The sequence below is a fragment of the Pecten maximus genome, chromosome 19, assembly GCF_902652985.1.
Source record: "Pecten maximus chromosome 19, xPecMax1.1, whole genome shotgun sequence".
Taxonomy (NCBI): domain Eukaryota; kingdom Metazoa; phylum Mollusca; class Bivalvia; order Pectinida; family Pectinidae; genus Pecten; species Pecten maximus.
The window spans coordinates 9,347,208-9,360,655 of NC_047033.1; the positions used below are offsets into that span (position 1 = coordinate 9,347,208).

Consider the following 13,448-nt stretch of genomic DNA (forward strand, 5'->3'; position numbering starts at 1 on the left):
CCTGGACTCTGAGAACGGGTAGAGTTGATACATTTTTGTCTGGATGACAGATGAAGTCATATGCTATTAGCTTCACGGATCTAATAGTATTACTGATGTAGATTTATTTCCCACAATAGAATATATATATTATATATCAACAGCCGCATCCACATCATAAAGGGTAAATATGAAATGTCTGTGAATCCCTTTTGCTCTTTAAGTTTCACAGATTCCAAACGAATTGTCACAACTGTTAAAATGTCATAAACAGATTTGAAATCTTGATCTCACACATGCTTTATACAATGTACATCAAAAGGTCTTTTTCTTTCTCTGAAGAAAAAGCACTATTTGTTGCAAATGTCGGAAGATTTGTAACTCATATGCTCAGTTGGACGTGTCAAGTTTGAAATATGTCTGTGTCCCTGCCAGAATGTTCTGAAGATTTGCTTTCTCTACTGATGACATTAATCAGTATAGAAATTATTTCTGTCGTAAGAATAATGAGACAAGTACTGTACATTGGATGTTCAAACATAATTAAGGAGTCTGTCCAATCAATACACTTAAAGCTTTAAAACTGTTAGGATGTACCAGCCTCTACCATTCAAACCCGCTATATATCAATACATTTAATGCGTCAATGTTTTTCGCATCGGATATAGAGAGTTCTGTATGATTTGTGACAACATTGAGGGCCGAGATAAACTTAACACACGTATACCTGTATACGTCAGTCCATCAATACCTGAATAGCAGGTATATTGTGTCGAGATGGCTACAGTCTAATATACACAAACTTATAAACAGCTATCTATTATGCAATTCACGGATGGCTGATATGCTTTAACAGATCATCTTTATCACTATCTTAAAAATACATAAGTGTAATTTATTTCACAATATTACATGATCACTACAAAAAAAGAAAATTCAAAGGTGCATTTTCAGGCGAAATACAATCAAATTTTAAACATTTCGTATAACATGTAGGTTTATGCATAAGTTTAAAGCTTACTTTTAGATCTAATTAGATTTCAGGTCTAGAAATTGGTAAAGGAAATTATATTATCCTGACAACCAGTCCACATCTTGCAAACATAATTTTTATATCCAATTAAGATTAATTACCCTTAGTCAAAATCTGAAATCTAATACAGCAGAAATGGATTTGAAATAATAATTTCATCATTATAATATAACCATTTTCATAACTGCTCTAACAACAAAAGATCAATCAATAATGTCCCAAAAAGGGGGAAGGGGATCTTCGATGGTCAAAATAAAACTTGCATAAGATTTTAATCTCTACAACCTGTTTATACATGTCATGATATAAAAACAATTTCACGAATCAAAATGTTTGATCGTATTTTGCTAACCCAAACACTGATAATTTAGAGAATTAATTTGAACAAAAATTCAGCTCCAAGAATAAGAATTTTATATAAAATATACTCGGTTACCTTGAATAGTAATAATTTAAAGTTTTTTCATGGCTCCATTGACTTTGGGGCAACAAGGTTTGACTGTATTATAACCAAGTTGTACAGCTAATTTTTTTTCCTTAGATGTACTATGTATACTCTTACACTGTACATGTATTAAAATTTTTTAAAAGATAGAAATTACCCAACAGCCGTTTGATACTATTTGTATGAAATCTCAATAAAAATTACAAAATTATAATCCAATTTGTCTCTTTTTCATTTTCGAACCTGTTTCATAGATGACACATAGATTTGCATAAAGCATAAAATTCCATGCACTATAGAGCGTAAAGAACTTCCTGCTATATACACAAATCTTCCTTTTTGGGCAAAAAATTATTCCAAACATCCAGAGTGGAAAATAGGTCCAAGTTCCTTATACACAACCCCACAATGTACACTTCAGATAATATTACCGATTTTCAGTGTATATATAGCTAGAAGGCTTAGAATACTGCAGTAACTCCAGAGAAATTTAAATTCAACAGAATGTGGTTATCAACTCCAAGTCATAAATATATCTGATAGAGCCGTGAACTTTCTTGATGCCTTTAACTTAACACTACCCAAAAGTATAGTTAGCTTGGCAAATTAATGATTTGCAATTAATTATTGATACATTGAACAATTAATATGAAAGTTTGGTGCAATAATACGCTACTTTAAGTGTCAGTAACACATTCTTATGCCTCATATCAATCCAAAAATATTACAATTTTTTCGTTAGAATACAATGGGTACAAAATCAATAAAATTTTGACATTAAATATCATAACTTCAAAATTTATCTTTTCTGTCTATAAAACATTTTAAAATAATTGCTGTCCTAGATAGATAAAAATAAATACACTAAGCAACAGTTATGATTACCTGACTTACATGTAGCAATTAAGATTGAGCTAAAACAAACAGAAAACAAAGACATTTTATGGTAACTTAATTGTATACCCATCCTTTATTTCTTTTGATTTTTGGAATAGGACCTTGGTCTAAATCTGGGAAATCTTATCAATAAGTAAGTTTAGGGTGGGTTTACATCTTAAAATGGATTGGTCATAAAATGATGGAATCCGTCCAGGAAAATGTCATAACCAGCTGACAAGGCAAAATATCCATTCAGTTATACACCACATGACTGTATAGGATCCTAACGTGTGACACACACTCCACATTGATTTCAGGATCCCAAGGTGTGACACACACTCCACATTAATGTATAGGATCCCAAGGTGTGACACACACACCACATTAATGTATAGGATCCTAAGGTGTGACACACACTCCACATTAATGTATAGGATCCTAAGGTGTGACACACACTCCACATTAATGTATAGGATCCTAAGGTGTGACACACACTCCCATGACTGTATAGGATCCTAAGGTGTGACACACACTCCACATTAATGTATAGGATCCTAAGGTGTGACACACACTCCACATTAATGTATAGGATCCTAAGGTGTGACACACACTCCCATGAATGTATAGGATCCTAAGGTGTGACACACACTCCACATTAATGTATAGGATCCTAAGGTGTGACACACACTCCACATTAATGTATAGGATCCTAAGGTGTGACACACACTCCCATGAATGTATAGAGTCCTAAGGTGTGACACACACACCACATTAATGTGTAGGATCCTAAGGTGTGACACACACTCGACATTAATGTATAGGATCCTAAAGTGTGACACACACTCCACATTAATCATATAGGATCCTAAGGTGTGACACACACACCACATTAATGTATAGGATCCTAAGGTGTGACACACTCCACATTGATGTATAGGATCCTTAAGTGTGACACACACTCCCATGACTGTATAGAGTCCTAAGGTGTGACACACACACCACATTAATGTATAGGATCCTAAGGTGTGACACACACTCCACATTAATGTATAGGATCCTAAGGTGTGACACACACTCCACATTAATGTATAGGATCCTAAGGTGTGACACACACTCCACATTAATGTATAGGATCCTAATGTGTGACACACACTCCACATTAATGTATAGGATCCTAAGGTGTGACACATACTCCACATTAATGTATAGGATCCTAAGGTGTGACACACACTCCACATTAATGTAGAGGATCCTAAAGTGTGACACACACTCCACATTAATGTATAGGATCCTAAGGTGTGACACACACTCCCATGAATGTATAGAGTCCTAAGGTGTGACACACACACCACATTAATGTATAGGATCCTAAGGTGTGACACACACTCCACATTAATGTATAGGATCCTAAGGTGTGACACACACTCCACATTAATCATATAGGATCCTAAGGTGTGACCCACACTCCACATTAATGTATAGGATCCTAAGGTGTGACACACACTCCACATTAATGTATAGGATCCTAAAGTGTGACACACTCCACATTGATGTATAGGATCCTTAAGTGTGACACACACTCCCATGACTGTATAGAGTCCTAAGGTGTGACACACACACCACATTAATGTATAGGATCCTAAGGTGTGACACACACTCCACATTAATGTATAGGATCCTAAGGTGTGACACACACTCCACATTAATGTATAGGATCCTAAGGTGTGACACACACTCCACATTAATGTATAGGATCCTAAGGTGTGACACACACTCCACATTAATGTATAGGATCCTAAGGTGTGACACACACTCCACATTAATGTATAGGATCCTAAGGTGTGACACATACTCCACATTAATGTATAGGATCCTAAGGTGTGACACACACTCCACATTAATGTATAGGATCCTAAGGTGTGACACACACTCCACATTAATGTATAGGATCCTAAGGTGTGACACACACTCCACATTAATGTATAGGATCCTAAGGTGTGACACACACTCCACATTAATGTATAGGATCCTAAGGTGTGACACACACTCCACATTAATGTATAGGATCCTAAGGTGTGACACACACTCCACATTAATGTATAGGATCCTAAGGTGTGACACACACTCCACATTAATGTATAGGATCCTAAGGTGTGACACACACTCCACATTAATGTATAGGATCCTAAGGTGTGACACACACTCCACATTAATGTATAGGATCCTAAGGTGTGACACACACTCCACATTAATGTATAGGATCCTAAGGTGTGACACACACACCACATTAATGTATAGGATCCTAAGGTGTGACACACACTCCACATTAATGTATAGGATCCTAAGGTGTGACACACTCTCCACATTAATGTATAGGATCCTAAGGTGTGACACACACTCCACATGACTGTATAGGATCCTAAGGTGTGACACACACTCCACATTAATGTATAGGATCCTAAGGTGTGACACACACTCCACATTAATGTATAGGATCCTAAGGTGTGACACACACTCCACATTAATGTAGAGGATCCTAAGGTGTGACACACACTCCACATTAATGTATAGGATCCTAAAGTGTGACACACACTCCACATGACTGTATAGGATCCTAAGGTGTGACACATACTCCACATTAATGTAGAGGATCCTAAGGTGTGACACACACTCCACATTAATCATATAGGATCCTAAGGTGTGACCCACACTCCACATTAATGTATAGGATCCTAAAGTGTGACAAACACTCCACATTAATGTATAGGATCCTAAGGTGTGACACACACTCCACATTAATGTATAGGATCCTAAGGTGTGACACACACTCCACATTAATGATAAATAAGAGTATCAGTACTTTGTATAAATAGTTGGATTGTATTGACAATGAGCCCAGTATACTTCGATAGCTTACCTTTATTGACCAATTCAATATAAACAGTCAGGTCCTTTGAAGTAAAAGTATGCCAATAGTTCAGCAAGTCGTGATTTAAAGAAACTGTTCAAATCAAGTATTAAGAGCAATAAATGTGTCTGTCTACATGCGTATAATATAGGTATGCTGTCAGGATATCTCCATGTATAAACAGTGTGTATTGAAACTTAGAAAATGAAATAAATTCTGATTTAGGCTTGCATTTGATGAACAAATATATTATGAATTGACATATGCCATATATATAACATTTAACAACTATTCAAACTGTTTAGCTATGACTTATTTACTATAGAATTCACAAGTGGACTCAAATATGTCCAGTCTACATAAAGGTATATTTGTATATACTGGCAATTTGTTGATTTCTCTACTCAAATGACGATTATGTAGTTAAATCATGTTATTATTGACGATCGAAGGCATCATTGTTATGATATATACGATGATTAAAATTGACAGCTTATACACTTAGCATAACTGCAAGCTGATAAATTACACATGTACATAATATATTGCACTATAGTATACCGAATGTTTATTATCAAGTAACATTTACATATTTCCTACAAATTCTTTAGAAATCTCAACTTTCAGACTTTTATTGAATTTATCCTAAATAATTTTAACTAATATTGATTTAGAGGTTTATTTTTTCTGAATATTTGCCATACTGTAGTTAGGCAATTCGTTTATTAATTCATAAATTATACATGATCTAGTCAGAGCTGTTGATAGATGAATTTTAAGCAATTTGTTTTAATTAACACCATAGAAGTAATTGGATTTGACTCGTAATGGCATGTTTTTAAGGACATATTTAAATTTTTTAGACCTGCCTGTGAAATGCAGATTTCTAATATAAAAGGCCCTTAATTTTGAAAGCCTTGGCCTGGCCTGTCTTCAATACTAAATCATAAAATAAAACATCAAATTATAATTCACGATTATGAATGTTATTTGAGAATTCCTGAGAGGTTTGAAATAGCCAGTATTCTTTTGCTTAATCGCTTATTAAAAAACATAAATATGTTAATAAATGGATTAAGAAAAGGTAAACTGGGTCAAATTCTGCAATTATTAAGCACTTTGTCAAATGAAATAATACTTGATTAACCATGAATTGACTGGAGACAGCACTCAAAGGTGCTGCTACTTTCGTTTTCTCCAGTACAACTTAATATATATACAAGCTTGCATATTAAACTATAGCTTCTCACCAATAATGAGAGTACACAGGGCAAGAACAATTCTATAAATAGAAAATAGCTATTTGATAACAATCCCATTGTAAATAGCTCTACAGTATGACAGACATGAAATTTAATCTATAAATATTGACACAAACTTTTACTTATGCCAAGGGACAAAAGCTGAGAATAATTGGGCTAGCAGTATATTGGGATTAGTGCTGTTCTGATTAATTGAGTAATCATGGAGTTTCACTTGTTTGTAGTGTTTGTTCAATTAATCGAATAAGAAATCTTAAATCGAATGTCTTCAGAAATTACAGCATGATAAATGTCATTATGATAATAGCTGTATGGCAATATATAACATTTGAGGAAAACTTATAACAATTCATCATAAAATACAAGTGTCCAGATGACTGGAAATTCCAAACGGTGAAGTAATTAATTGTTTTGCAGGAATGTAAAACAAAAAATTTAAATCCGCAGAAAGATAATTAAAAATTAATCAATTTTAATTGATCAGTGATTGGAATGACAAATAAAACTGATGATTAATCAGGAAATTTTGACCAATTCCCATCACTAATTGAGATATTTCTATAATAAATCTTAGCGTATACACGTAGCTTAAGGGTGTAGGTTTTGTACCTGCTGCCCCCCTTGCATGATCGTAAGAGGCAACTTTATTTGGGATATTTTTTTCTCTGCTTTCTACTAACTTTCTTCTTAATTTTTCTCTTGACAATGCGTCACTTTTGGCCTTTAGTTGAGCGTTTGCCCCAGTGAGAGAAGCTTGAATTCTGCCTCCTAGCCAAGACAAACAGGAATCTATGAAAGTGATAGTTTCTAATCCTGCTAAAGCATTTAGCATTTTTGGGTTTTGGGAGTGCAGAATGACTGGTTTTCCTATAGGTGGTGTACTACCAGGTGGGGTATGCGTGTCCTGTTGGGTGTCTTGAGCAGTATGCTTTAGCACATACATGTATCTATATATCTGTATCAAATATGAACATACCGCAGCCTCCCGAAACACACATACATTCAGCACACACACGCATCTTGCAAACATGAGAGGCTGAAGCTGTTGATAGGATTTGAAATGATATACACCGTAAAACCAAACCAATCTATACTAAATGCGTCTCATTTTTTAACATATAAATATTTGTACTGGCATACATATTTTTTTTGTTCATAAGATTTGCTGAAGTCCAGAAATCACAGTACATATTGAATACTGTATATAAATGACAGACCACAAATTATTTTTCATAATTCATGTACATCGTACATGTATCATATTAGAGTGGGACTGACATACAGTGTAGTTATTATCTACAAATGTATTCTGGTGCATCTTATATAATTTTTGGTATTTACACCTAAAGAAAGGGTATAAACCTAAGGTTTAATTTAAACCTGACTAAAAAGTATAAAACACATTACAAGTAAGATTATCTGAACAATTAGATTTTAATAACAAATTGCTTTAGCCAAGACTGCTCTAGTTATCTCCCTTGATCTGAGTATTTTCACAAATCTTACAAGAATTTAGGACTATGCTTAACCAGGGTTAAAAAAAAACATTGACCAGGGATTTAAAAAGAAAAAAATTCTTGGAAGAGTGTGAATTAATTGGTTAAGAGAAATAGCAATTCAAACATTGCTGGAGTTATATATTCCTGTAAACGACAAACTGTTCATGAAGACAGAAAGTACCTTATAATGATATGTTACGTCTGACATCTTGGCCAATGTGGAATTATCTAGTGTTTTATAAATTATATACAGCAGAATTGATTCTGTTCTTTTATATTATGATCTGATTATTTGGCGTACCTTCATGGGCAAATTGTTACAAAACAGTTCATTTTACAAAACAATTTACTCATAGCCCTAAAAGATTCAAGTTATTATAAATTGATTGTTTATGTTTACCTTAAATCACTGGACAGAAGTAATATATATATTTGTCATTTGCCTTTGACATTTCATGTGATAATGATATCAAAGTAGATATTTGGGTTACTTACCTTGGATATTTGATATATGAAGCATATAAGAAGGTATGGGCTACGTACCTGTCCATAATAAGGTACAGACTACCTGTCCATAATAAGGTACAGGCTACCTGTCCATAATAAGGTACAGACTACCTGTCCATAATAAGGTACAGACTACCTGTCCATAAGAAGGTATGGGCTACCTGTCCATAAGAAGGTACAGACTACCTGTCCATAAGAAGGTATGGGCTACCTGTCCATAAGAAGGTACAGACTACCTGTCCATAAGAAGGTACAGACTATCTGTCCATAATAAGGTACAGGCTACCTGTCCATAAGAAGGTATGTGCTACCTATCCATAAGAAAGTATGGGCTACGTGTCCATAATTAGGTACGGGCTACCTGTCCATAAGAAGGTATGGGCTACGTGTCCATAATAAGGTACCGGCTACCTGTCCACAAGAAGGTACGGACTATCTGTCCATAATTAGGTACAGGCTACCTGTCCATAAGAAGATAAGTGCTACCTGTCCATAAGAAGGTATGAGCTACCTATCCATAAGGAGGTACGGACTATCTGTCCATAAGAAGTTAGTACGGGCTACCTGTCCATAAGAATGTACGGGCTAGTGGGCTACCTGTCCATAAGATGGTACAGGCTATCTGCATGTCCATAAGGTACGGGTTACTTGTCGATAAGAAGGTACGGGTTACATGTACTTGTCCATAAGAAGGGACGGGCTACCTGTCCATCAGATGGTACTGGCTACCTACCTTGGGCGTTTGATATGAGACCCACTGTCGGAAGAACTATGTGTGGTCCTACTGAAAGAATCCGCTTGGTACATCCCCACACGGCTGGAAGGCCTGGCAGGGTATCCAAGTACATCTGCACTCATTTTTGGTTTTTACTGAAATAAATAAACAGAGGATGTCAACACGAAACTGATTTTACGATAGTACCTACTAAAGTAAGCTATGATATTGTATTATGAAATAATCAAAACCAAATTTAAGATAAACTTCTTTTTTTTTGAATGATCAAAACCAAATTTAAGATAAACTTTTTTTTTTCTATTTTGTCACTAAATTTTTTAATATCATAAGTATATGGATATACCATCATACATGATTATTATGTATTCATTGATAATTAAAAAATATCATTTTTAAACAATTTCAATAAAATAATTAAAAATCATTTTCATGACTTATAGTCAAAGTCATAGAGTGTACAAATGTACATGAATAAGGCCTAAAAAAATAATATGGGTGTTTCCGCTAAAAGGCCATAAAAAAAACGGGTAGGAAGGGGGAATTTTTTTTTCTTCTATTTTTAAATAGCTTTTATACCGGTATAGGTAGACAAGGAATCTAAACTTTAATAGTCCTTCCTTCAAAATGGACAAAAACTACAGGGCAGACTAAAAAAATCAGGGTCAGAAAATCATGATATATATATGTATGAAAATGCATGTGTTTCTCCTGGCCTAGGTCCATTCATATAAAAAAAAAATTTCAAATTTTAATTTCATTTTGGTTGGTTTCATTCATTTCTGGTAAAATATTGATGAATGAATTAAAGTAAATCTACGTATTGAATGAAGATATAAATCACATACAGACAGATTTTATAGTATTTTTATAATTTTTGGAAAAAGATCAAGACATCTTAATTCTAACTTAATTTCAAACATGCACATATTCCTATTTGATCCTATATTACAGTAGATGTCCATGTACATAGTAGAATGAGCCAGGGCAAATCACACACCAACTCCAGAAAATAGTGTGTCACAAAGTCCCAAATTCCTCTGTGTTGTCAACCCAGGTTAGGTACAATGTAGGTCACAACATACAAAATCTGTCAGCTAAAAAAGAATTAACTGACTCCCAAAATACACAGTAAACAATATGTTTTTATGATGGAAGTGAAATATATGTACAGATGAGAAATACGTCTGCTCACACTTGTATGTATACCTGGTTCACAAATGAACCCCTCTATTGGTCTTAGTCTTACATGTGTTTGTTAAGCCCTAAGCTAGCCATTAGACCTATAATTGTACATCGATCTATCCAGTGCTGAGGACTACAACTGTAACAGACAGGAGAGGAAAAATAGAACGACCAGACTGGGACTCGAACTCTAGGCAGACACTCTGACCATTTGAACTACCTGGGCGCAGATGTTCAGCTCAGTCCAGTTACACTACATTCTTCCCTCCTTCAACAAAGTCTTCCACCCTGAATTCACATGTACATGTACAAAACCCTATACCCATACACCTCCGTGTGTATTTTGTTGGGTGCCAGAGGTACCAGGGGAGAAAAATGCAACAACCAGACTGGGATTCGAACCAGGGACCATACTCTAGACAGACACGCGTTTTAGCTACCTGCAGCTGACTAATGCATTCAGTTCAGTCCAGTTTTGCTACACATGTACATAATTATGACATTAACGTTGAAAAGTTGCATTTCTGGTACGCATTTTAGAAATATTGTACACAACATATGTACGTTAAATACACCTAATGTGACATATGTGCATTATTAGCAATAATATTAAAACTGCATAAAAATCCTGACATCATCAACAAACAGTTACAATTCACTAAATTCATGTTGTTTTTATCTTACAGCATACAAAATATCTCGTTTCTAATCTTAAACTTATAAACCACATCTCTGCTACAAATGTATTAAAACCTTTGACACTGTCTATTATCCTGAAAGAAGCATTACATCTTTATTTGATAAACCCACAAAATAATCTACATTTTCAAGAGATTGCGCCTTTATGAAACACGTAAAACTAAAATGCCCGTCGAATCAGTCAAGTCCCAACTAAAAGTTTAACTTCTGGTTTCACCTTAAATGCCATTTGTAGTTTACCCCGTTTTTTAATAATAATATATCTAATGGAATAATGTGGTAAGAGGTGATACTCTGCTGTTAAGTCATGTCTCAGACCTGAGAATTAACAGGCCTACAGAGCTACTATGTCTGCTATCTTGGCATGCATGTGTTGAAAAATTTCTTTTTTAAAATTTAGACACACGGCCAGAAAAAAAAAGTAAAATTATGACACATTTCCTGGTGTAGTTTAACTACAGTGAGATACAGAATATGTTTTCATGGTAAACGGTTCAATGAATGAATACTATAATAACACGTCTGTCATAATGACTAGGTTAACAGTTCACTTACCTACCTGTTTATGTAGATCTCTTCATACACTTCTCTATCAAAACAGTAGCCATGTTTGTTTCCAGGTACGCATCATCCGCGTCATACACACGCTAGGCTATTTCGTTACCAACATACACAGTTATGACCGTGATCAACAAGGTGTGCGTTTTATGGCGGGGAAATTTGAACATAATAAAAAAAATGTGGGGCATCGATTTCCTTGCCAATACCGATGCTGTGTAATATATCAGTTTTGATAATCAATTTGTTATGTCGATGTGATATTTTCTAGTAACAATTGAATTTTCCCCATGCCCCAATTTAATCCAAACTTGGTGTTATTTGTAGCATTTCGGAAGACTACCTTTGGAAGTTTAAGAAAAATGCAAAAGTCTCCAGTGGCCTGCGTTATAAATGAAGCTGCCAACTGAATTATTCTGCGTAATCTTGTCAAGCTATCAATAGAATAAAAATAATATAAAAAACAACAACGGTTTGGCCAGATGGTTCTTTTGTTTCGTTGATCGAATCTCAGCTGCTGTGCATTATTCAAGTATTCAACTGTCAAATAAAAGAAGAAAAATAAAGGTATGCTTTTGTTTCAGTCTTGGCAAAAGCAGGTTATTTTGTTTCAATAGATTGATAAAGTTAATTAATTTTGTATTTTTAAGTGACAAATATGACAATGTTTCAGGGAAAACAACATTTCCAGGTGTTCCGGACAAGTGTTTCAACTCGGTCCGGAAAATACGGACAATCACTTTTAAGCATAAATAGTGGATATTGAAAAAAACGCTGTATGCAGCAAATTCAATTTTGAGCTATTAAATTTTATCGTTGATTCAACACATTTAGATTTATAATACTTATTTATTTTGCAGTATTCCTAAGAAATACATTTCGAAAGGAAAAGGCAGTTGCACAAAACACAACTACGAAGATATGGAAAAGGCTATGAAATGTATGAAAAGGAGGAAAAATCGATACGGGTTGCAGCGGAAGAGTTTGATGTAGCGTAATCTTCATTCGTTGATCGTGTATCTGGTAAAACAGATATTTATGGATCAAGTGGTAGAAGCCCGTTTCTCCCCAAAGATGTTGAAAAAACATAAGCAACTGCAAAGCGCAGTAAAGGACTTTGGGATTACCAGGAAGCAAAGGCTTTCAAGAATAGGTATTTTATGTAAAAAGAAAAAAAAAAAAAAAAAAAAAAATGAAGGGTTTCAAAAATGGAATTAATCCAAACATGTCTGGTAAGGGATGGAAAAATGGAATACGGAATTACGTAACTTACGAAAATTTGGAGAGAAACAAAACGACGGGCGAGATGACTACATAGAACACGCTGGCACCACGAGCAATTACGTCACTGCGCGTAATGATATTAATGTTGCAGCCGCCAGTGTGTAAGATGAGTATATAACTAATGCTGTAGCCTCTATTAGTGTCAATCATTCTTACACTCTTCCTGTGGATGTTCATCACGGATTAGATTAATCATATCCCTTTGCAAGCGTATAGGCTTAGCTTCAGACATAGAAGGTCCAGAGTCTTTGTACTTTGTTGAATGTATTTGTAATAGCGGAAAATGACGGTATTGCTGAGTTGCTACCAAATCTCTGGAATAGCGAGATAGAAAGAATTTAAGGCGGAAGCTAAGTCCCTAAAAAATAAAAATAAAAAGAAGAAAAGACCAGGAATATTATTACAGATACTAGAGAGTGCCAAACCTTAATCTCCATAATGCTAGCCCCTGAAATAAGTTTGAACCGTGACGAGACG

General features: G+C 34.8%; 1 protein-coding gene across 3 annotated transcripts in view; it reads right to left on the reverse strand.

Annotated features, from left to right (window-relative positions):
• Positions 1-11,765, reverse strand: part of LOC117317650 (flagellum-associated coiled-coil domain-containing protein 1-like) — a 41,519-nt gene extending 29,754 nt beyond the window's left edge. Inside the window, exons 1-2 of one of the 3 annotated variants that reach the window (XM_033872513.1) lie at positions 11,689-11,765; positions 9,246-9,382 (exon numbers count right to left, since the gene is read on the reverse strand). In XM_033872513.1, coding sequence (XP_033728404.1) covers positions 9,246-9,370 — 125 coding nt within the window. In that variant the 5' untranslated portion in view covers positions 9,371-9,382; positions 11,689-11,765. Of the gene's footprint in view, position 1; positions 119-9,245; positions 9,383-11,684 lie in introns of those variants that run through there. The other 2 variants (XM_033872514.1, XM_033872515.1) reach the window with 2 other exon arrangements.
• Positions 11,766-13,448: the final 1,683 nt, after the last annotated feature.